Below are 26545 nucleotides of genomic sequence, written 5' to 3' on the forward strand. Positions count from 1 at the left end.
GCATTATATGTGGAGGAATGCATTCAGTGATCACTTAAAGGGGTTTATGCCATTCAGTGACAAACTTTATTAGATTAGCTCCAGTTCTGTAATAGGACATTCAAAGAAGTTTTTTTTTGTTTGTTTTTGTTTTCCTATTGTTAAGGAGATACATCTACTGTCAGGAAATGACAGTAAATACAGATTACATTAATACAAGGCAGCATCTTTGTGAATGGAGATAAAAATAAATAAATAAATAAGAAAAATAAATAAATGTATCTACCTGGTCTTACAATTAGTTTTATTTCTCTGTTTTCAAGATTGAATTTAGAATCAACATCAAACACTATTCTATACGCAAATACTCTGCATGCAACCTTATTTAGTATAGAATGAACTGTGATTGGTATTTATGAAATTATACAGCGCTATTGTGAAAATGGCATTTCAGTTTCAACAATAGGAAAAGGATGAAAAACACCTATAATAAATTGAGTGGTTTCAGTCCTTTCAAATAAATTTTGGACACACATTCTCTCCTTATTAACAATCTACTCACAGAAATCAGATAATATTATACATTTATGACCAGGCAGTATATCAAGACTATCTGCACTTTCCCATTACAGGTGAATGTTGTATCTAACTGCACATGCCAATATAAAAAATACAGCTGAAAGTCACAAAGAGGCCCTCCCAGAGATGACATTGTGTGTTTTGTATTGCAATAATATACCAAGCACCGGGCAAAGACATCAGTGCTGACTGCACTATTAGTTAATATTAATTCATGTTCTATCAACCCACAGCAACGGTAGAGTGTCAGTGTGTACAGTAGCATGTCTGTTTCATAAGAGTTGCTGGATGGAGTGTGTGTGTGTGTGCCTGTAGGTTGGTGTTCCACCTACACATAGTTGGTGCATGCATGAGTGTCTCCTGTTGACACACACAGATGATGACCAACAGAAAGTTCACATTCTTCTCAGCCTTTTTCTGTGCAGTCGCTTCATCAGTGAGAAAAGTCAAAGACACATTAATGGTTGGAGATGGACGGGCTTAAGTTTGGCCTCCTTCTTCTTAAACTTCAATGATGTTGATCGATGGCACAGATGGATGAAACTGCAAAGAAAATTCACATCACTAATGTTATTGTCCTTGCAGACAACCGCACTGTTCCTGTTACAGAGTTAGATGTTAGATGCCTAAATCGTGCAAGTATAATTACAACATATGTCATTAAAATAAACGTGATAACTTTGAAGAATTTTCAAAAAAGTTCAAATGATTACATAATTTAAGACATTTCTCAAGTAACTTTACAGCACAATGCTATATTTCTTTTTGTTAAACAAACTTTTATTGTGATCAAGAGTTCCAGATACTACATTTATTTTTTTTTTGCTATTAAAGTAAAATTCAAGAAAACATGGTCGCAGTTTTTATTTCTGCACATCACATCTTGGTGTCTTTCAATAAACACATTAAGGATTGCTGCTGGCTTGAAAGGAAACTGGACCAACAGAAATCTAACCAGCTTCACACACGTTACTCTTTTTAGAGTATTAATATAAAACTAAAACCCCCACGTTCATACGTGAAGTTCTGTAAAAATATTCTGTTTGATTGTATTTTAAGGTATAACTCCTGAGACTGCAGCGGATGAATTCTTTGAGTACATCTGCATTTGGTGCTCTACTGACTGCTTCTGGTCAAATACTCTTAGAAGTAAATGGTTGCATTTAGGGTCACCTGGAAGTTCTACGATTTAGCAGAAAATGACTTGCCATTGTGTTATGAAAAAGGTGAAGCGTAACAAATAAACTCCACTAGCAAGATGTTTTTCTAGAAACAGCTATATGTGCAAAGTGTAAATTTCGCCATCACCTTGAAGAGTAAAGGAAAATTGTAGCATGATAGAAACTTTAGAGAACAGCAACTATGGAAAATCAAGATAGTGCAGCACAGGAGCTCCCATACAGGCTGACTTATACTCAGGCTTTATTTATCGGTCCATGCAGCTGCCTGTTGTCTTGTATGGGGTACACTTGAATGAGACTGATGTGCATGTTTTCAATATTTGACTGGAAATCTTTTATGATCATTTCTAAAAATTACATCATGGAGATGTTTACCTTGCTCCTCAACAGTCCTCCGCTGTGGTGCTCCGGTGTGCTCCTTTCTGATGACGGCTTGACCTTCTCCTTATTGTTACTGGAGTCGTTGTCCTTTATGATGTCATACTGCCGGCAGAATAGGGCAATTACAGCTGCCAGGAGGAGAAATGACTACATGTGAAACCCTTGCATACACAACAGATTGGAGTTCAGTCATGAGGAAGAGACTGTCACTCACATGACACCAATTCCTGTAACTGAGCACACTGAAATGCCATGTGGATAATGGAATCTTACTCCCCAGGGAGTGTGATGTCTGTGCCTCCTTTAAAAAACTTGGAAGATGATGGGGTGTGCTTTGCTGCATTTTGTTACCTATTAGATGCAGCTCTGCCCTCAATTTGTATAATACGGTAAACTTACAATTAACTTCCTGGCATCGGTTTAACTGTGAATATATATGAGGGAGCTGTCATCAAATATTCAAAAGAGATATGCAGTTCCAGTAATGAGTTCTGCAAAACTCTGAGAAGCTTTCATTTGATTAGCATTTCATTATCCATGCTTAAGTGTTCTCCAAAAGATACAGATCCAATGACGCTGTCATCTAATTAGCAGAATAATATTAACTGTCTTTGCAATAACAAGCAGACATGCATAAAAAGCACTTTTGTAAAGATCCGTCAGTGTACATTGAACGATTTTGTGCCTTTATTTGGCTGCATTCTATGATTTTGTCACCAGCTGTCTCCAAGTATGTTATTTTTGTTTATTTGACTTTTTTCGGTATAAAAGAAATGTTGAGAATGTTTACATACGAAACACATGAAAGATGGCTTGAAAGTAAGTTTAATCCTAAGTTTAACTATCTAGCAGTGTAAACAAAACCACTTAAAATGATTAAAAACTTTAAATATCAAGATTTTCTTTAGAAGCTAAGGCAGCTTTGACTGCATTTTCATGGCAGTATTTTAATAATCAAGCTGGCTATTGATCAAAACAAACAAATAAACAAACAAAAAACATACAAGAATGGACCATATCATCTGCGTCAGCTATGCGAACTCAACCGGATGCTGATGTCACTAAAAACCAGCCTTTGCTGTTTGCGCTTGCTTCATGAGTGCCAGTATTATGTGGATGCATATCTCTCAAAGGAATTTGGTTTTAAAGATTCTCATCATTACTTATTTATATATGTGACATTTCCATCCCAGTTTTACTGAAAAAGGGACTTTCAGAAGATAGTATTGGTTTTTTTTGTTCATTTAAAAGACATGTTCCCCTCTCTATTGTGGCTATTTCGTGCATTTTAGACAGCACATGTTGACAGCTGAGAGCCATCTACCATGTTACTCATAAAGCAGATGAGATGGGGTCATGTTAAAGTAAGTACCCTATGTTATTCTATAATTTCACTTTTTTCAGACATGCACCATGCAGAAGCCAGCAACACAGACTCAGGATAAAAAAAAAAAGTAAAGAATTTCTTGTCATCGTTTTAAAATGACAAAATAAAATGGAGTGATGATGTAACTCTGAAAATGTGGCATCCATTGTGATTATGCCACATGGAGTGACTCTATTCTCTCACTCCCACGCTTCACAGCCCTTGTGTTACTTTGGTGCCTCTCATTAGTATTACTTAACATCTCACTCCGGCCCTCGTGGGTGGGAAACCCTGCTCCTGGCAGCCTGTCAGATATGCCACATCTCATTGTGCCTCAACACTTCATTAATCAGCCTACAATCACAAAGGAGTAGAAGCTCATAGCTGGATAGAGACCACATATGATAAAAAATATTACAATAGTTTAACATCATTCCCATGAAACACCCTAAAAAGGCTGATCTAAAGAATTTTGTTTTCCAGCTCAGACTTGCCCCGAACCCCCCCGACCTACTTTCAACTTCATTATAGTCATCACCTTGGTCATCTTGTTGTGAAAGGTTCTCCACCGATAAGTGGTTATTGATTAGTGATCCATCACATTACATTCATTTAGAAGATGCCGTTATCCAAAGTGACTTGCATATGAGGAACACGTTTAAATGTAATTTGGGGTACTGTCTCTTGAATGAGAGCACTGTTATCTATAGTCCTTGGAAGTTGAGGATAAAACAAGTAACTTGCAAATGAAAGAAGAGAAAAATATATTAACAAAATTCATTTATTGTCATTTGCTGGGAAATGATAGGAAAATATACAAACTCTGTCTTTGAATTCTTTTCAATAGAAATAAATCTTTTGGGTTATATTAGTGAATGACATCAACTGTAAGGTACATACGTCAATGTCATTGATAAAGCCATCAATCTATTTATGTTCATTTTCCATCAAGCTACCAAAAATCTGTAAAAAAAAAAAAAAAAAAAAAAAAAAAAGCTACTTTATACATCATGTATAACAAAATGTACAACCCTTCTTTCCTAAATGCTCCACTTTCAAACAATAAAAGAAGCCAGAAATCTCACATGAATAAATAACTGCACACATACACGGTGCAAACCTACCTGCCCACATGAGCAAGACCACCACAATTATGATCATTTCTCCAGTTTGCAGATGCCGAGACTTATCCAGGCCCTGCACAGTGGGGTCATCTAGGAAAGAGGACAGACAGCAGTTATAGAGGCAAATGCAGGACAATCCTGAACACTTAACAATGAATACAATCTGCTGAATATTTTGTCCTTGCACTTTCATTTATATAAAAAAAGTCAAAGTCTGAACTACATTGGAAATTAAAATGCAGTTCATGCAAACACTACTGAGCTGAAATCGTTTGCTTGACAGAATTTCTTAGTAATGTCATTTTAACTCACATTGTGTCTGCATTGATTGGCAAAAGTGGATTCTGTCTCCATAACTCAGAGATATTAGTCAGAAAATGTGGGGAGCATTACCCCATTAGTCTTGTAATATTAATCCTCCTTTAAGTGAACTGACTATGGGCCGATTTCCACCCTCCCAACTATCTTTTAACTTGGCTGAATGGAAGTCTTCCAGAGCACCACTCTTCCTAATCGCCTTCTTTAGCGAATCAACTTGTCAAGGAGCTACTTTCAGAGTGCCAGTCTGTCAGCTCTTCTGGCATGATGGCATTTATAGAGTGCAGTCAATACTTCTGCAGTATGATCCCGAGCCTGTGTGTGTGGAGAGAGGTAAAGGGTCACGGTATATCATGAAATGAGTACAAGCCTGTGTTAAATGATCTAAAGTAAACCAGAGAGGAATACATTTTTCCTGTACATCAGCAGGATTAGGCTAAATTTGATTAAAGTCGCCAGAGAGATGGCAAAAGGAAAAATTCATAAAATGTCAGTGACTGCAGCTGAAGTGCTTTAGTGTTACCAAGGATTTGAAGTTTAAGGAATGTTTAAATGTCTTATATTCAGATGTCACATTTTGTAGGATTCCTTTTTATCAACCATCACAGTAATATAAAAGCCTGTTTTTGGAAATTGTCCATCAATGCCAAAGAGATGTGGTCATATCTCATTTCATATACCAAACCTGCATCATTCCCTGAAGATCTTATTTGGAGGATCTGCAGGATATTTAGTTCAGTTTGATCATTAGGGAGTTACTGTAAAATGGAAAATTGTAACCCTTTGCAAACTGTCCCTCAAAGTCAATAATGCTACACCCTTGTAACGCCACGCAGTTCTGTAGGCTGGGGAAGCTGAATCAGGGGTCACAGTTGATATTCCTGAGTCAGCAACAGCGACGTCACATAGCTAAACTAATGTGTGTGTGTGTGAGCCAGCACCCTGAAGTCCAGACCTTAACATCATTGTCATTTCTTTAATTCCGATATGGTTCAGCTGCAGCTGAAACCCCACACTGATAGAGCTCTTCCTTTCCATTTGGTCAGGATAAAAGAGCCAAACAAACCATCATCTTGGTGGCAAGCTGTCTGATGAATGCTTTTAAGATGCTTGATATTAAATTGTGTCGTGATATAAAACCGTATATGACTGTTTATGTGGTGAAAGGTCCCACTGTCAACTTATCAATTCAACACAAGACTTCTAGCCTTGACGGAGGACTGTGCTTCGTATGATAAAATAATAAAGACCCTGTCAGACACACAGTCCCTCCCATAAATCTGACAGCAACAGAACATGTCAACATGATGTCCAAGTGAGCACACTTGTCACTTTTCCATGAAAAGTTTGACATGAATTTTACTATACAGGTCAGACAGAAGAGCCTGAACTGCTGTTGTCACTTTAATGGAGCAATAGTTGGGATATGTTGGAATTTTTTTACCTTATGATTGCTTTTTTTTTTTAAACAGCATTTTCGTCTTCACTGTCTGAGGTAAACAAAGAGGAAAAATCTAAATGTTTTCTCTCACTCCTACCTGACAGACACACAATGTGGCAGTGAAGAGGTGACAGTGGAGACTGTAAACTCAGGTGAGGTAAAAAAAAAAAAAAGTGTCTATATAGTGCTGACCATAAATATATTTATCATTGTAAATGGATTCATCCCTCATTTCTTTAGTTTGCTCTTTAAGTCTCGTCTACACACAACACAAAATATGACTTGTGATATCTTAGTGGTGTGATAGGTAGACCTATATTTATACTGCACTTTTCCAGTCATGTTGACCACTCCTTGTTTTACACTATGTGTCACACTCACCCATTCACACACACTAATATCCTCATAGGCACATCGGGGCAATCCAAGTGTTTTGCCTAAGGACACTTGGGCGTGTATTCAGGGGAAGCCTGAAATTGATCCACCGACCCTCTGGTTGGAAGAAGTCTTTGAAATGTCTTAGAAAGGTTGAAGTGGACAAAAGAAGGAAGTACTAAAAGGGAAGTAGCATAACTTAAAAGATAATCTGAAAGCTTTGTTCTTAGAAAAAAAGGAAATCTTCCTCTGACTCACTTGCTGTTGGCCAAAACCTCATCATAAATAGTGTGTTATTTTTTTGATCCGGTGTGACTTTGCTGTTAGCTGCTTTTTACTGGAGCTGCTGGAAAGATATTACTAAACAGTAGTCTTGGAGCACTCAAGCTACATTGAAAAATAAAGGTGGTCATACATAATATTGACTTTCAAGCTGATTAGAATTACACGCACTGTTTCGGCTCAGAATGTGTATTTCTATTCACAAATACTGCCGGTTTTAGTTAACTGCTGCCACAGATCACACTGAGGCTGCTGCAGCTCTAATACTGGTCTGCAGAAGCTCCTGCCTTATGGTGGAGGGGCATCAGATAAGGCACATGTTGAGTGCAGTGAACCACAGTACGGTCACTGGACCAGATGGAGTGATCGACAGGATCCCTATGCAGTGTGCAAACACTGGGCCCTTAACAAGGACCTTCAATTCATCACTGTCCTACCTGGACCTTCATCCCCACAGCACCTGAAGTCATCCCGTCACACTGCCCAAAAAGACCACCATCAGCAGCCTCAACAACTACAGACCAGTTGCTCTGACACCTGTCATGATAAAGTGTTGTGAGAAAATGGTCTGACAGCACATCATATGCTGCCTCCAACCCACACTCGACCTCTTCAGTTCCTAAGGTAACGGTTCCCCTGAAGACAGCATTGTCAACTCCACACCCACCAGATCTAATAGGTGCTAGAGCAGGGGTGCCCAAGTCCAGTCCTCCAGTTCTACTATCCAGCAACTTCTAGATACATCCCTTTTCCAACATACCTGAATCACATGGCTAAAGTCTCTCATCCTCCTGTCTTCCAGCTCTGCAGAGGTCTTGGAATGAGCCATTCAGTTGAAGAGGCACATAGAAGAAGATGGTACACATGTTGTAAACTGTTCAGCAGTGATTACTGCACCTGAGGCCAGTGGATCGACCAACTTCAACTTTCTCAAATGGAAGAAAACCACTGACAAACAATGAGTCATTGGATTAACTCAAGAAAAGTAAGATGAAAACTCACTCACAACTAATGACAAGATACACACCGCAAGTCTAACTCGAATGTGACCAATCCCAGTTGCATAGCTTTAATTTTATCCAGTCAAAACAGTTCAGCTCAGGTCTTCATGCCTGCCACAGTCTGCTCATCTACCTCATAGTAGTCATAAGGACTTGGACGATTAGTACATGCTACTGCGGACATATTTGCAGATATATGATACAAGACGAGTCATACCACAGCGTATGAGAGCAGAATTTCCAGATGACCTGAATAACACATCCCACTACTGTTTCATACATATTTCATGTTGCCTTCACTCCTGAATTTGCTGTGTGATCATTTGCTGAAATCTGAGTGAATTGCTGTTCGTCTGGTAAACCAAAGCGTTTGTGCAGAGATAATTACTTGACCTTCCTCCTGTTCAACCAGAATCCCATGTTGTTGACTGTGGCTGAAACGGTGTCAGTATACTGTTTAACAACACACTAGTGATTATATACTGGTGTCACAGCAAAGCTTTGTTTGATCCATTATTTCATTGTGTTTTCTTGCAGTTGTGTGTGTGTTGCTTTTACTTCTTTCCACATTTTGAAATTTGTCCCGTTCATATTGTGACAGACTGAGTAGCATAGCATGATGTAAACAACTATGTAGAAATACTTTTATTTAATAAGTATATTAAATATCGTATACAGATTGCACTGATTTAAAAAAATTTATTTGATAGAGTGCTGCATGCATTCATCTCAGTACGTTTGTTTTCAAGGGAGAATAAAGGTATAACTTCTGTCTCAGTTGAAAAAGTGTAGCATCTCTTTGAAGCATCATGCAGTAATTGCATCTATAGGGAATGCCTGTGTTGTTATAGTTGACTGCTTAATAGATCTCCTGCTTTCCTCCGTGAAACGTATTAGCAGGAGGTAGGAGTAGCTAATACTGTCAACAGTTCAGTTCCTTGATATTATCATTTTAAATCAACTTTACAAACAATATTGTTTCATATTTCTTTTTTATTTCCTGCTTATTTTAGCAAATAGTATCAGAGAATGTGATCTGGCTGATAACCAGCCTGCTTATGCACCACACTGTTAACAGATATTCAGTAGATAAGATCAAGTAGTTACACATCACTCACAGTGTAATAACACAAAAATCCAGTGACTGACCATCTTGAATCTTTGTTATAAACTCAGTGTGGTGATATGAACTCAGCATCTCTAATTGTTCCTAAATTCTTCAGGATTATGCAAATGCAAATGTAACATGTAACACATGATTTAAAACTCCACTGTGGAATATGTAGGTGTATATTGATGGAATTACACACAGTCACCCCAAGAAAAATGTGAAAGACTGACTTTACAGTCAAGCCAGGGTTCGGTTCGCCCAGTAAAACATGTTTGAAAAAAAAAAAATCATAGAAATTAAATTAGGTTTGAAAGACAAAGATTTTCCTCCAATTCTTCGAACAACTTACTGAAATTTGACTCAGTAAGTTTTAACTGCTTACAGACAGTCAAACTGTGTGAAAACTTCCTTTTATGTATAATCTATTTTTACTATATCTTATATAGTTATTCTCTACACACAGAAACACCTGAACATTCATTTAGAATGAGAAGGTTTGTCCGGGCCTTTACATGGTACTATGTAACATGTTTAATTGTACCTATGAAAGTTGGGAAAGCACAACGTTAGCAAGATAATCATAAACTGTAGTTGTATCATAATTTCCCACAGGATTCATTAAACTGAAAATGAGGAAAGGCAAGACAAGACAAAAACTAAACATAAAAATATTCAATAATGTAAATCTAATCTGCAAACATTTAGCCTGGAAATACTATATAAAAAGATGGATTTTAGTATTAGGGGACATATGCTCTATATGTAATCACATTATTACATGAAACTGTGTTAAAAAAAGAAGGAAAAATCAATGCGTGGTTATTGTGGTGTTAGTTGTAGGGAATATCTAGTACTGCACTCAAGAAATCAATTTTATTTCCATAGGAAGTATGGCTTCCTGTACATAACTCACCAATGTCAGTGTTGGCAAGATTTTATTACAAAAGCTTTTGAGGGGAAAACATGGGGGAAAAAACTAAAAATGAAACATCATGTAGAATTAATATGCAATAAAGTTAATTGGAAATGTGTGATATGTACTGTGTCAATATTAGCTCCAAATTTTGCAGCACCCTTATAGAGCAGCAAGCTTTGCTGACTTTTGTTGCTTTAAAGTTGAGAATTTCTAGGCAATTATAAACATACAAGATGTCATTCCCTGCAACTATGGGTGTTGTTGATGTTGTATTACACAGAACAGTCTGCAGGTTGAGCTCTTCAGAAATCCCTAACAGTGTGGCCAATCTCTAAAACTGGAAAGGCCAAACATGAAAAAAGTGGTAGGAACATCACTTGTGAGCAGTCAGTCCTTTGCACCATGAATACAGCTATCACCTCCCTGAACACAAGGACAGGACTGGTGTCATCAGGCTGAGATTGGGACTAAATAAAACAGCAGTACCATCATGTAGTTTTTAAAGTAGAATTGTAGATGTAATATGTAGTATTTATGCAATCATTGGGTGTGGCATACTGTTTCATGTGTGCCACACACAATGCCAGGCATGAAAAAAGGTGCTGTGCAATAAACTTCATAAGAGCTACATGGGAAAAACTTGATGTGATTGGATTTTGAAAAGTGGGGCATGAAGAGTCAGCAGCATCGGACTTAGATTTATGGAAAGCTGACACTGATTGCAACAACCCACCAAAAGAAACTCCTACAAATGAAGCTCATCCACTGAGTGGGCTGTTTTTCTGACCCAGTTGGATGTGTTGGGGTGGAGGGCTACAAATCCTGATTAATGTTGCAGAGTGAATTTTGCCAAGAGTCGGCGTTGGCTGTTAGTCTTTTCATACACAGCACTTTATAGAGATATATTGATGTTTGCTTATTTCTTTTACGTCAAGGAATACGTGACAAAGATGATTTCCTGGATATTTATTAAGAAGCTACAGACATAAGCGTGCCGTAAGTGTCTGTCTTAGCTTAATGGATCGCATGTAGGCTGTTTGTTGAGCTTGAATTTGCACTTTCACTTACTTAGGACAGTCTTGCCAGCCTAACGATATCCTACCTGAGTCAGCTAAAGAAAAACATTTATGATTCTCTTGCATCAGCACTTCCAATACTCACAACCTCAAACAGACTATAAAATCACAAAGTAAAAAATGATATGACATGTCAGGTCTGTCTCTAGATGGGTGTTAACATGCTTCGCCATTAATTTCAGATGGAATACATTTGGCTCATTACATAATTATGGCTGAGAAAATGCAAATATGATCACTGTAAGCTTTGCCTCTGTACAGCTGATGTTTCTACTTCTCATAATAGAAAAATCATGATTTTCTCCTCATTTGAGCTGAAGGAAATTGAGAGCTGCTCAATCTATTTATTCTATATCTCTTATAGTCTTCATGTTTCCATCATTTTCTGAGCCGAGTCCACACAATGAATTTAAAGTGTTTTAGAGCCTTCAGAGAGTCGCCATGGGTGACATAAAGTTGCATAAATTCAAAGAGGCTCGCCACGCTTGAAGAGCCTGTCCATAATGCATCGGTGTCTGGGAGGAAAACTCTTCACCCCAACCCCATGACTGTGTGAGAGGAGGCTTCCTGGTGCTTCCACATATCAGCACTTGCTTTTAACGTGTTTCATTTGCAATGTAAGGGTGCTTTAAAAGGAATGAAGAGTGAGAATATGCTTAAATATAGCAGCAGGGAACATTTCGGTAATGGTTTGCTCCTGTACTTGCCTTAGGAAAAAGAAGAGCGGTAGCTCATGCCAAATTGGAAAAAAAAAAGCTAAATCATGTCTTATATGATTAGAAAGAATTAAAAGAAAACTGCTGCAGTGACTTTTTATAGCCATAACCATCTCTTGTGGAAAAGGAAATAAAAACAAACAAATAATTTACTGTGCTTGAGATCAGATGTTTGTTGATGGCAGTTCTGGCTCCTTCTAGGTCTGTTTTTGTTTGCTTCTTTGTTTTTTACTTGTAGTTTTTCCATACTTTTGTGCTTTGGGCTTGTCAGATGTCCTCCATAAGAGTCCAGCTCATCTGTTTTTGTAGAGGCATGTACAACCCAGACTTATTTTAACCAAACTTTTACTGATGGGAATCTTGTTTTTTTCTTATGGAAAGTTTTTGATGGCGTTGTTTTTCTATCTTTCATTGAACAATGCTTGTTGCCTTCTGATAGTGTGCTTGTTTGTTGTCTGCTTTATTCTGCTATGGTAACTGTTTGGCTTTTATGGCACTTTTTCCACAGTCACAATCAATCTTATAAGCAAGTTGATGCATGTAACAGGTAAACGAAGGCATCAGACTGGTTTATTGTCCTCCAAACACCATGTTAGTCAACAGTTACAACTCAAGGAATTGTTCATTAAATTATGCATTTTCTAATATATTTTGTATTAATTTGACATATCAAAGTGTTTCTAAACCCTTGATTGTTGAACTTTTAGATTATTTCCATGTTTTTGCAAAGATATTACAGCTGTATAAAGAATGCAATATACATACAAATGGCTCATATGATTCCTTTCTATTTAAAAATTCTTCCTTTGCATGTTTTTAAATGATACTGTGGGACAACTCTGGGGCTTTCCTTTGTGCAAACAATATGGCTCGCTTTTTTAAATAGCAGCTACTATTCAATGCTACCATTTGTATTTTACAGGGCCAAGTTCATCATCTGTAACTCAAAGATTTGCAGCAATGATCCTATGTGTTTCTTGTAGTTATATAAATTGCACAATTCATTGGAATAGCAAAATAAAGCATGAAACAATCACATTTTGCTGTTACAAAATGGCTCTTGATGCACTACTGACATTGTTTTCATTCTTGCCGCAATGTGATGATGACAGAAAAGTGATGATGTCAATACCTGACACTGCTGACAAGTAGAAAAATGCTATATAACAGCGTAAGGGTGTTAATCCCCCGGAGACTTTAAGGTCCTGCAATATAATTTCCACAGCCCTTTCACTGCTCACATATTTCTGTTTAGCCTTGAGATGGTAAAGTTATTATCCATTTGGAGAAATCAAATGCAGCAAAGAGGACATTTACCATCCAAGAGATTTTCTCTAATGAAGCATTGCAGCACATCAAAATGGATTTTAGAAAACTTCAGTTTCCTTTTTTAATGTGTGGCTCCCCCTGTTTAATTGAGGATAAATTTACATAGTTTGATTACAATCCGGTGGATTTTAAAAGTGCATATTATGTTTTCAGCTTTGGCCACATTGGCACAAAGCTGTACAGACAAGCTGATGGTAGTTGTTTTCTCTACAGCAGTGCCACACGTCAGTCTACCAACATCCACAGAAGTGCCAGGGATCATTACTGATAAAGATTCAGCATGTTCAGCTGACATCTATTAGCATTCCTGGATCCAAATGGTGATCCTCTTCATAAAACATATTTAAGAATTCAAAAACAAAATTACATTTTGAAAATTTTGAAAAACAAATGTAAACAACAACAACAACAACAACAAAAAAACAAAAAAACAAAATTCCTTTTTAGGACACAAATATACATTTTTAGAAAATTTATATTTCAAGAAACATTTTTATATTTTTAGGAAACAAATATATATTTTAGAAAAAAAAACAAACAATAAAAAACTAAGAAAACAAATTCCTTTTTGAGGAAAAAATGTTATATTTCAGGAAACACTTTTAAAAAGCCGAGACAATGTACAATCGGCAGAACACTTTTACAAAGTATATTTATTTCCTAAAAATTTAAACATGTTTCTTGGAATATAAATTTGTTTTTAAAAATGTGTTTCCTGAAAAGCGAATTTGGTTTTTTTTTGTTTTTTTTTTTAATTTAAACTTGTTTTTCAAACTTTAAACTTAGTTTTTGAAATTTGTTTTTTATATTGTGAATTGGTTTTCAAAATCTAATTTTGTTTTTTAATTTTGAAATATGTTTTTTGACATTTTAATTTGTTTTGCACTTCCCAGCCACCATATGGTCACAACCAAAATTAAATCAGTAATTCTTTTTCACATTTCCAACAACTCCTGAAAATTTCATGAAAACCCACCCATAACCTTTTGAGCTATCTTGATTACAGACAAACAAACAAACAAACAGATAAAAACTGGAAAAACTTAACCTCCTTGGCGGAGGTAATGAAAGTATTTATAACTGATATCATGAACTTATTATTAATCTCAAAATCAAGTTATTAAATAAAGTAAAATTATTTATTCTGAAAGTGGCTTATACACTGATTGTCAACATGCTTACAGGAAAGGTCACACTACAGCCACATGTATGAATTACATGCAAAGAAACTAGCTAATTTTGTTCTGTCAGAAAGAAAGAAAGATGGGAAAAGAAAGACTTTGCATTGATTGCAACAACCTACCTTGGTTGGAGCTGTTAGAAGGGAAGCGATCCGTCTTTTTCAGGGTGCGAAAATGGACTTTCTTGCTGGCTTGGCTTTCCCCATAAAGGCCAATTGACTGGACCTGTATGATGTAGTCTGTCTCTTCCTCCAGGTCCCAAAGAACACAAGAACGACTGGTGGTGTTGACTTCCCGAATGAATCGCTGCATGTGTCCGTCCTGCCGCTAGATATTGGAAAAGAGATGGTGAGTAACAGGAGAGATTGATCTATTGAGCGCTTCCAGAAGAGATCAATACAAAGGGCAATGAGGTGATCAGGGTGACCACACAGAATTACCAGCCCTGCAAAACATAGATCCTGTGGAAAGACATCGTCTTCCTTAGTAAGTGTCGTGATTTTGCTTCATTAATTTTGTCAGAGCAATGCTAAAATCAATAATGTGGCCCATAACTCTCCAATCTGGTGAAAACGCTGGAAACAGTCAGACACCTGCACAGAGTGCGAGCTGAAGAGACATCGTGCTGACCACGCAGAAAACATTCAAGCCTCTGAAGGACCGCATGCTGACTTCTTCATCATATTAACAGTTGGGATTTTATTTTCACCATATGGGGTCTTGACAAGGAATTGTGGTTGTGGAGTCGATTTTCTGATTAAATAAGACTGCAAGTACTTTTGAAAAACTCCCAAAATGTGTTTGTCCTTTAGCAAGGTTGTTGGAGCAGGGAAGACCCAAAACTGTGAGAAGTCTCTCTCCGTTTGCAACCAGAGCTCCCAAGTCCATCTGCACTTAGGGTGGCTCTGGGCCAGATGTCTCGTTACATGTTTTTATGGCTTTACTTGACTAAGAGGATAGAGGGAAAAAAGGGGGAAAATGTCTGTAAACAATGAATAATGCAAAAATTAAACTGAAAGCAGTCATAAGAGGTGTTCAAATGCAGTTACTTAACATGATGAAGCACCTCAGGGAAAGAGGTTGTTCAGTCTCTCTGAAAGAAAAGCAAAGCTAAATGGCTGCATAATGTTTAGAATTGCATGGCAAAGCATTAAAAATGATTACAGTGCAGAAGCATATTGCACTCAATCATTCAGTGGTAGCATCATTGCTTTCCCGATTTCAGGCCTTTTAAATTTTTTCATCTAATAAAATCCAGCTTAGGAGGCTCACAAACTATGAACATTCATGCCGCAACCTTCTTTTCTCTTGACTAATCATCCATGAAAAGTTTTATTCTGAGTCCAGGTGTCAGTGAGCCCTTCTCCATATTAATCAAAACCTTCAGGGTACACATTCACATTTTAACAAGTCAATTAATGTGGTCCACTGGCTATCAAAAACCACTACAAGGCAGAATAAAGATCGCAGGTATGTGCATGCCAAAAAGCTTGTATCAAATCCAAACCCACAAGAACAAAGATGATGCTGTAATTTCCTAAATTCAGGGGGGTGTGTGTTGTTGCTCTTTCCATCATGATCCTAGCTGGCTTCAGAAGGAAAGGATTTACCTGTTGTGAGATGGAGAAGCCAATTATAATATCTCCCTCCGGAACCTCCCAGGATACAGTTGCAGAGTCTGCTCTCAGGTGCATGACAGACACGTTGACAGGCGCTGGTGGCCGATCTGGCAAACAATAAACAGCAAGAGAGATCACTGATAAAGCTAGCAGCTCATCCAGCAATGGAAATAATAGAAAGAATGTGGATTGTATGTAAAAGGTGTGGAATTCTTTGTTTTGAGAAATGTTTTTTTGTTTTTTTTTAAGTATTACAATTCATATTGTGTGAAATCCCCTTGGGTTTTATTTTATCTGTCTAATTTAATGGATGAAACTGTTGGAGGAAGTGACAGATATTTGATGAAAATACTGTAAGTAACTTGTAAAAATTATATTTAGGGGAAGAGTTTAAAAACAAAGAGTCGGACTGGTGGAAAAAACAAAAGATAGAGTAAAGATAAACAAGAAAACTTAAAATTCATTCAATTTTCATTGGAAACATTTGAATATAACAATAAAGTTATTCACCTGAAATAAATTGAACGTTCCAAATAATGTTGGCTGTTAACGCCGCACCCACAGTGTGTGTGAGCTGGTTATCTTGAGCTGATTCTGAGCTCACCACAGATCTTAGTTTAAAAAGTGAAAAAAATACTGATTTTACCTTTAAGCTTGATGCAAATGTTTCCAACATATGAACTGTAGGCAGTGGCACGTAGTACAGCAACAGTATAGGACTCCGAACCTTAATATTTCATCTTCGTGAACCACAAGATGTTGAGTGACCAGAGAAAGATTAAACTCTGCTGTTTTGTAGATCTTGTGTGAAGTGGATTTGAATTTATCTTAGTTTTATAAGATCTCTGTGCTTTCTGCCATCTACAGATCCATGATCATCTGTAAGATAATCACAGTCTATAGGCTAACATCAGAACAGTCTCACCCTCAGTGTTTTCTGTCTTCATGTCAATGAAGGTTTATCACAGAACTGCAGTAAAGCCACTATCATTACTTCTGTAGAGTTGAAACTGGAAATTAGTGCTTGCCCTCAGTGGTACAATAATGCACACAGACAAAAGGTCAGGACCACAAGCATCCAGACTCAGTAAAAGAAAAACTAAATCTTAGGGACTTTGTAACTGATGGGCTACACTGGCCAAGATGTTATTTCAGTGTTTCACTTTTTACAACCTAATTTCTAGAACTTTGAAGTGCTTTGTCAAATGGAAACAAACCAAAATCCAATCATTTATTTTATATAATGCATCTAAAAAAAAGCTTGGAACAAACCATGTTTACCACTGTGTACAATCTCTTCTTATTGTAAATGTTTGGTTCCTGGACCTTTTATCCCATTTGTAGCTGTTAGCAGGACTCTGACTGCTCGGTCGTTTGGAGTTTTCTTAGTTACATATTAGGTTTCAGTATGTGTCAAATGTTCTGTTTCTGTAAATGTCTGGTTTGCAAGAAAAATTCTTCTACTATCAAGCCATGGTGTGGTTTAGCATTGTCTTGAGATGTCAGGTCCAGCAAAAAAATTATCTGCATGTGAGCATATGATGCTCTAAAACCTGCTTTATTCATGTCAGTATGAATGGAGCCTTTTCCAGATGTTGAGATTTCCATTCTGAAAGGCTCTGATTCAGCCCAGAAAAAGCATCATGTTCACACATGCTTTCTCTTTGCATGACGGTGTTTAGCATGCATTTGTAAATCACCACATATGTGATGATTGTAATGAATGACTGTATTGTACGTACAGACCGCTTGATGAATCCAGCCAGTTATTGACTGGTATAAGAAGCATGTTCTTCCATCTTACTGTGAACTTGCAGAATTTACAGATTTTCATTGATTTTTATTAACTTTGGCCTTCAATCATCCCTCTTTGTTTGCCTGAAAGGCCGGTCATTGATGTTTCTTTCATAATATTTTCCTCCAGACAAGGTGACACTCCTTCAACCTAAACCACTTTTAGCTATTTATCATAGTTTGGATAACTGCAAACATGGTTGTTACAACATGAGAATAACAGCAGGCGAACCAGAAGGCAAGAGTGGCAGTGAGAGATAGCTGTAATAGAAGAGCCTGTACAATCTTACTGTCTCCATACTATCGCTTGGGTCAGATGGACAAGCAATATGGGGTTGTCTGAAACCTAGAGACCTTCCTCATGGCTCATGTTGTAATTGCATGTTTATTGGAGTTTATGTAGAGATGGAGAAAGTAGCTGATACAATATGGAGTGGACAATATGGAGCAGAAATGCCACGCATGGGAAACAATGACACAAAAGACATATTTCTTAAGGGGTATAAATAAAAAAAAAGACTACACAGAGCTGGAATTATCTTTCTGGAATTAATGTAATTTATCAATTTACCCATAACACAGTTGAGATAAGACTAAAGAAAAAAATAAAAGTGCCATCCCCTTTAAAAAAAAAAAAAAAAAAAAAATTGAGGATATAATTATGAAATTAAAAGCTGCTTTAAATTATTTGCAGCTTCCATCAGGAGAAAACACTTTCTGCTCCTCTCCCCTTCGTATCCCTCTTTCTACATTATCTACATTTCTACACTTCTGGTTATCTAGAAGAGACAATCAGTGATGATCTCTGTGGTGAGTCCACAAAGTGTCAGCGATGCTGATTTAAAGACCTTCATGCCAGACAGTGGTATCAGTATCCATGTATAATGTGAGGCATAGGTCAGGGTTCAGTCAAGGAAGACGCCCTGGATAATGACGCATTCAGATTGGTTTGTGGAGAGGAGTGAATGAGCCAAACAAGAGAGCAGCCTAATTCTCAGCCTGTGATAGGAAAACCTAAGAGAGAATTAGTGTCCTCTGGAGATAATTGGGAGAAATGTAGGCCAGGCTGGTGGTAAAAATGTTATCATGAGGTTGAGAGGTTGTGTCTCATTTTGTTTGTTTAATGAGAAGCAAGAAGTTGGTTTAATGTGGTGAGGTAAATTATTGTGGGGATAAATAAGAACAAGTTAAATCTAGCATTAGCTGTGCTCAAACATTATGGTGAATGTGCAAATTGTATGACTATAGTTATCACCATCTAAACCAGCTTTTGAATACCTTATTTTCATGAAATCATACATACCATTATTGCCTGAGTGTGGTAACTCTTCCACTGACACTGGGATTGTAGATTAATATGGCACTAGGCAAAGATATGGGGCAGACTTATGGTTTTGTGATTGTTGGTTCCAGCTGTTAGGAGCATAAAAACTAAATAAAAATTATTTATCTAATCTTAACTCTCAGCATTAAAAGCAAACTGGACCCAGATGATCTTAGAAGTCTCAATGGCTCCCATGTTGTCAGCATGTCAGATATATTATTTTGGCTCTGAGACATTCATTGCTTTGAACACAAGCAGCATAAATTTAAAATGAATTATTCAATGCCGGTGAGAAAACGTAAGCCTCGGGTCGCAACCTTTGGTCAAACCCTGCTCGTCAGGCGTCAGCTGCAATGAGTTTGGATTATCTCCTAAAAGTGAAAGTTGCATCCCAACTTGCAACTGCAGACTAGATGTCCACAAGGTGTAAGACTTGGCTGAGAAGGACTGAATCCCATTTAACAGCAGGTCATTTGTTTATTAGGAAAAATATATTTTGACTTTTGACAATACTTGAAATTTAAGTCAGCTTCCAGTCAGAGGGATGCCATCAACTGTGAAAGCACAATGACATGAACCACCCTCCCTAGCAGCAATCAGCCCAAAGAGATTACTGCCACACCAAAGCGAGACGTGTGAGATTAAAATAACTTAGTCACTTCCTCATATACTAATGTGAGTGTTCATGTAGATACCTGTGAGATGAAAATACAACACTTTTGTTTAAATAAGAGGTGTTTTGTTTGATGACAGCAACATCACCTCATAAAAAGCTTATTCTGTTAACTAACAGTTAGTGATAGCTTCATGGTTTTAGGGTTCAGTTTTCTGTTTCAGATCCAGAATCATTGCATCCAGATTTTTTCTATAATTGGTAAAACAATGACTTCTGAATTATTAAAAAGAGCTTCGATGGGTAATGTCATTGTATCTGTCTAAAAACCGAATCTATAGAGAAAGTGGTTTATTTAGCAAGATAACATGTTGCTAAAGACAAATACAGAGATTGAGATATGCAAGCCAGAGGAAGAACTTTAAATATGTTTATATTTGTACTTTTCAGGATTTGTCTAATAATGTATGTAATTATGTTTTATAGTGTATTTCTTTAAAAAAAAAAAAAAAAAAAGGAAACCAATCAGTCAAAGTCTGTATAGTAACCTTACGTTTTGCAGCCACATTATTAGCATTACATAATTTCCACTTTCACAGTCATTTGTTCAGTAATGATACTTTAAGTCTCTGTTGTGAACAAGCATGCAGCTTCAAGCCTTAATTGCCATCAGCGCTTGTCCTAAATTAAGCCCTCCTCTGAAACAGGATAACATTTGTCTAAGATAAGACACAATCATTTCTCTTGACGCTCGTTGTCCTTTAGGTAATGAGGGTTGCAGACAGCCACGCATGGGCACAAGCACAAGCACAACCACTATTCATGATGCATTGCCTGCGGATCATTTACTGCTGATGGAGGAAGTGACAGCTCAGTCGAAACCAGTCATGAATCATTCGTAATGTGTAAGTGCCCTCTTCCTATATGCTGCTGTTTCCATTACAGGCTGTTAAGTAAGACATATTTTCAACTTGAAGTGTTTTTGTAAGGTGACTGTCAAAAACAGAATAAAGTGCTCTTTTTTTATGTACACTCTGATCTTATTTTGCACATTAGTTTATGATTTTAGTGCCTCATAAGTAAAGATGCAGTGCTATGTTTTCCATAATCATTAACAAAGGTATTAAATTCAAAGAACTATGTTAGCTAAAGTGTAAATCTTTCTCCTGCCAAATGTTTCCCTCTGTAATGTTAAGTTGATATTCCCCTGGGCACTACTAATTGTCAATGCAGATACTCAAATTCTTTGTGCCACTGGCTGCGCCCCACTCCACATAACATGTTATGTAAGATCTGAAATTAAACAGCAATAGGTCACAGAGAAAGAGGTGTGTGTCAGTGCAAATAAATGGTTAGACTGTCTTGGTCTGTGGGAGCACTGCCAGGATGAATCATAGCATATAGCTAAAGCTCTGCGCATTAGTGAGAGTGCACACAGAGAAATAGTGCTGCTGGATCTCTGAATGGCTGGGATGCCTTGTGGAAAAGAGCGCAGGCTAAATTTATCAGAGCCACGTTTAAGGTCGAAGCATCTTGCACTGTGACTTCGACATTCGGTTACACAGCGCAGTTTCCTAATAGTTCATTGGCTGCAAACACATTCACACCAGCAGAGACGGGAAATGTTTATGTGGTCACACAGCAAAAGTTTTAATTTTAATGCATCAACAAAGCCTGGGTATTTAAAAGAAAGGATTAAAGTATTTTTTTAGAAACTTCAAAGTGAGGCATGAGTTAATCAAATTTGGAGCTTATATAACATGGTACATTTGTTAGGAGCACCATAAGACAACTGACATGGCATCAGCATTTTATCATTTTTATACTTAACAGTTGTGGCCAGAACCAAATAAATAAATGATCTCATGTGAATCTATGGATTTCTGTTTATGTCAAATTTCTATATTCCTTAAACCACAGGCGTCAAACTCCAGTCCTCGAGGGCCGGTATCCTGCAGGTTTTTGTTGTCTCCATGCTTCAACACACCTCACAAGTTCATAATTAGGTTGACAAGAAGCTGCTGGGTCCATTTGATTTGAATCAGCTGTGTTGAAAGAGGGAAACAACAAAAACCTGCCGGACACCGGCCCTCGAGGACTGGAGTTTGACACCTCTGCCTTAAACTGTAACATACTGGTGAACTGTTAATTTGCATTTTGTGTTTTGATTAATTTAAAAACCGTTTCAAATGCTTAAGCTAAGGAAATTTTAACTTGATGGAAAATATTTTTTTTAAAGTCTAAAACAGTGGCATGTTTACTGGCATGACTCTTCTTTTAACAACTCGCTGAAGCTTGTCCTGCACATACTGCAAAGTCTTCCCTTCATAATCTACAACCTTTTAATATCTCACAAAATTAAATCTGCAATTTATACAAGCAAAAATTAAAAATGTAGATTAAACTTTAACTAACGCATACGGAAGATGAGACTGACTATGTCTGCAGTTAATTCATCTCTACATCTGGAGAATTGTACTGCTTTCTTGAGATGACAGTCAATTATAAATAATTACAATATAATAAGCTTTCTCTTGTCAAGAGATCAATGTGAACTTAATATGTTGTTTGTGTAAAACAACTAACTGATCATACATTATCACAACCTGAACGAATACATAATAATAAGTTAGAACATACATGTGTTATTCAATGCAATAGTTTCCTTGAGTTTTTTTTTGTTTTGTTTTGTGGTGTTTGAAAATAATAAATTTGCTTTTTCAGAAAAACAAAACCGATATTTCCAGAACAACAATATAAATATCCATGTTTACTGAGATAACAATTTAACTCGGCTTCCATGAAAGAGAGGATCGGCCATCCCAGCATTTGGATGCTGTAATCTTGAGATCACAATTTGTTGTTTATTAGTTGCCTTTTTTTTGGTATCTCAGGATTTTTTTTCTCAAGATTTTAAGGTGATCATGGTAACCTCAACAAAATGTGTTTTCTGTGTTGACACCTAATTCTTTCATTTACTCTTGGTGTAATATTATTTGGACTTATCTATAAAATGAAGACACACGTGTAATTCTACTTTCTGTACTGAGTTTAGTAAATGTTGAAGGACAGACAGTCTGTAAGGACAGATGAGGCTTTCACCACCTTTGTTTCAGCCAGTCGCTGCTCCTCAGACCTTCTGTCTTTACTTTACAATCCTTACATCACACTATTTGAGGTCATCAGAAAACAAGCTTTATCACAGAAAAGCAACAAAATATTTTGATCTGGAATCAGTACAATACAAGGCTTATCATCAAAGAATAACATAAAATTGTTTAGTATTACAATAAAACTAATTTTCTTGAAGCAGTGACACGAGTAATTGCTGACATCAAATTCAAAGTGATTTTTCATTTTCTTCTCAAGTTTAACACCTGTTTTTATTTGTACACTCTTCAAATTTAGGGTTTAATTAATGTGCAATTAATTTTTATTCTTTCTTTTATCTTAGTTTTTAAAGTTCTTTTTTCTTATTTGATAAGTTAGTCGTACCTTATATATTGATTTTTAACTTCGTTCATATCTAGACACATTATGTGCTCCAAAATATCTTCACTCCCATATGCTGTTGTTCCTTTACAGCTGGTCCATTTTGTGATTCTTGTGTGATTTTTTTAACATCTAAACATGTTCATAAAACAGATCTGATGGCAGGTATATTCCCACAGGCAGTGCAGCAGCTTGAATTGAGTTCTTTTTAACTTAACATTTTAAAAGCTTGTGTAATTATTTCCCATTTATAATGTGAGAAAGGTCATTGTTAATCTATTATTGTGTAAATGTAGAAGATAAAGGTAAAAGCTGGTAGTTTAAAAACCAAATCAAATCTGACATGAATCAGGGCTCAGCTCATTACGGAGTGTTTATAAATGGTCAGTTCAATAACAACATAATAAAACTCTCAAAGGTACATAATTCATTGTACTTCAAACACATTTAAACAGCAAAACAGTAGTTTACCACTCATGCTCCCCTATGTCCCTGCACAATTAATCAAATTGCAATTGCCTGTAAGCTCGAGACAATTTAAAGGGCTACTTGAAATGCAATCCCTTTTAAATCATTACTGTTTAATGTCTAATTGGCTTATGAAATAAAGCATTCACTGACATCTTCATAAAAGCAGTAACTTGCAAGTTGCCTCATGTTTTTGATGTGTTGCCCAGTCAGTCTGGCAAAGAGCTTCAACTGGATGCTTCTCAGACTGGTGGGTAGTTCTCCTCTACTCTGCAGGAGGTTGTCTAACAGCTGCTCAAAGGCCCCGGTGTTGCAAATGACCTAATAGTTGGACTCTTTAGCAATATCATGCTGGTTTTCATCATAGCCACAGCTCAGTCTGCCTCTTTACTACATTTGGATATGATTTTTATTTCATCTTTGATCTGTTGGGTTCAGAGATATTGCCTTTGTTTCACACATGAGAACTTGCGATCTTAACTGGTTTCCTGGAGAATAATCACATTTTTGAAGAAATTCTGCTGTATGGAGTTGCGATACAGATGACATCGTCAAATTCACAGCATTTCAAAGCCTCTGAATATAAGTATTTACTGTCACTTCATTTATGTTGAACAACTAGGACATGAAACAGCAGCGAGATCAGTGCTTTTCTGAGGTTAACATATTCACCCTTTGAGCAACAATTCAGCAGCGAGCCAACAACTTCATCATCCCAGAACAGTAAAGTCCACCCTGCAGTGAGGTACCAGAGCTGATTTATGGGCAAGCTTATTACAATAAGGGGTTTTGTAATCTTACTGTAGCCACAGACAGCTGGTATTTACCCACTAGTCAGACAGCCAACAAGGAGACCAACAAGTATGAGTCACTCTGTGGTGCTATCATTGCTGTAAAATCTGAAATCTGTTTTGTTTTTTTTTTCAGCCCACATTGTGTCACGTATGTATGTATGTGTGTTCAAAATATATGCCATGTGACAGCAGATAAAATTAGAACACCATCAGCAAATGTTGGCTATCATTCAAATGGATGCAGCTCTCATACAGAACCACTATTTGTCAAGAACGTGTCAGCAGCTTTATGAACAGCAGATTGCCAATTTGATTTGAGCCTGGCCATCCACTAAATCCAATAAATCTTAATTCGCATTTGTTTCATGTCTGAAGCTCTGGTTAAGCCTCATGTAGAATTCATTTTCTGGTGTGCTTGTTTTTAGATTGTGTCTGGATAAATATACACGAGGGCACAAATATTAAAGCGTGCCTTGTTAAATTGTGCACAACATAAAATAAAACCTTGTGTGGAGTGTTTTGTTATCTTAATAATTATCTTAAATCATAAGTAAATCTGGAGCAAATGCCACGTATGCATGCTTTTGTAAATATGCAGTTCTTACAACTGCAATTGCTTTACAGATTTCTCTGTGATTGTGAATTGTGTGGAAAAAAATCAATAAATGAATGAGAACCTCAGCAAATTTCAAGGGGTGAGATTTAAGAAAACAGCTTTAATAAGTGTTACGTTTATTCATCTTTGCATAATTTTAGTGGCACTTTGAAATTATTCATGCAATTCCCACTTAAAGCCTTAAATAAAATTCTCCCTTTTTTATGCTGAAAATTTAAAGAACAACCTTCCCATGACTCAAAGAGCAAGACGGGTAATTTAGACTTCCATCTAAATTTCCTGCCACTGTGGAACCCATAGTCTCCTGGCATGCAAAAGCCTGCTAGTAACCATTCAACATTTATTTTCATTTACTTTGAAGTTTGTTGCAGCATCCAGATTGATATTTCTGAGGGTTATTATTTACATAACAGCTTTCCCCCATACCAGCCAAATCAGAGATGCTCCTGACAAATCACATGTCAGCACAGATCATGAGAAAATCGGAATATTTTCCTGAGACAGACAGCACACACACGCACAGAAAGAAAGAAGTGCCAATCTTATTCTCTCAAGCGCTATCACATGTAGGACTCAGTTCCTTTGAGAGGCTAAAGAGGAAGTGATAGAGGGAGCGAGCGAGATACAGAGAAGGAGACACTCTCGATGCATGAACACAGAGGCAGAGGAGATTTCTGTGACAAATTGTCAAGCCTCTTAAATAGCAGTTCTGATACAAATCTTGCAGTAAGATGGATGCAAAAGCAACACAGCTTAATCTATATTAAATAATTGGTAAATGGTTTAAGCTGGGTGATCTGTCTCTTGCTGCAAATAACAAATTCCAGTGCTGGCTCTGCAACTGGTGTCTCTACGGCACATTCATTCAGAAAGCTGAACGGTCTAACCTCACTTAAAAGCTGTAAGGTGCACCTTTACTCTGATAAGATAGAAAGCACAAGTTCATACACAAAGGATCATGCTTGATGATGACGACTGTGGCGCAAATCTTCTGATGAATTATACCTGTTGCTAGCTTTATTTTTTCTTTCAGTTTTGCAGTCTAGTTAAAAGAGGGCATGTCAGAATACAACTGATGATCTCCTAAAAGAAAGTAATTGAAATGATCATTATAGAGGCATAAGGTTCATCTTGTGCACACACATATCTTCAGTCTTCACTAAATTTGGTTACAAAAGTATTACTTAATGAGATTTATTTAATGCTTGTGGAAGCCCGAGGTTAATCTATATAAATGAGACAAAAATCTTAATATTTAGATATTATTCTCTATATATGAGTGGGTAATGGCATTAGGCATCATTAGACATATAAAAAAAACACTGATATTTATGTAATGGTGCATTTTACAAAGCTACAACAGGATAAGTAAGTGGACTCTTCTCATACTTACTTGCTCCAACTAAGAACACGTCGCTGGTGAAGAGCAACAGGATCACGGAGTTGACCACAACAAGCAGACGAGCCAT

The 26545-nt window shown here is 36.9% G+C and overlaps 1 protein-coding gene across 1 annotated transcript; it reads right to left on the reverse strand.

Annotated features, from left to right (window-relative positions):
• Positions 1–1059: 1059 nt before the first annotated feature.
• fndc4a (fibronectin type III domain containing 4a) lies at positions 1060–26545 on the reverse strand (the record flags this gene model as incomplete). The annotated part of the gene is made up of 6 exons (XM_079255763.1): positions 1060–1101; positions 2115–2248; positions 4611–4700; positions 14479–14683; positions 15967–16082; positions 26470–26545. The coding sequence occupies 6 exons, from the start codon at positions 26543–26545 to the stop codon at positions 1060–1062; spliced, it is 663 nt and encodes a 220-aa protein (XP_079111889.1).

Source organism: Telmatherina bonti (genome assembly GCF_933228915.1).
Source record: "Telmatherina bonti genome assembly, chromosome: 16".
NCBI classification, from domain to species: domain Eukaryota; kingdom Metazoa; phylum Chordata; class Actinopteri; order Atheriniformes; family Telmatherinidae; genus Telmatherina; species Telmatherina bonti.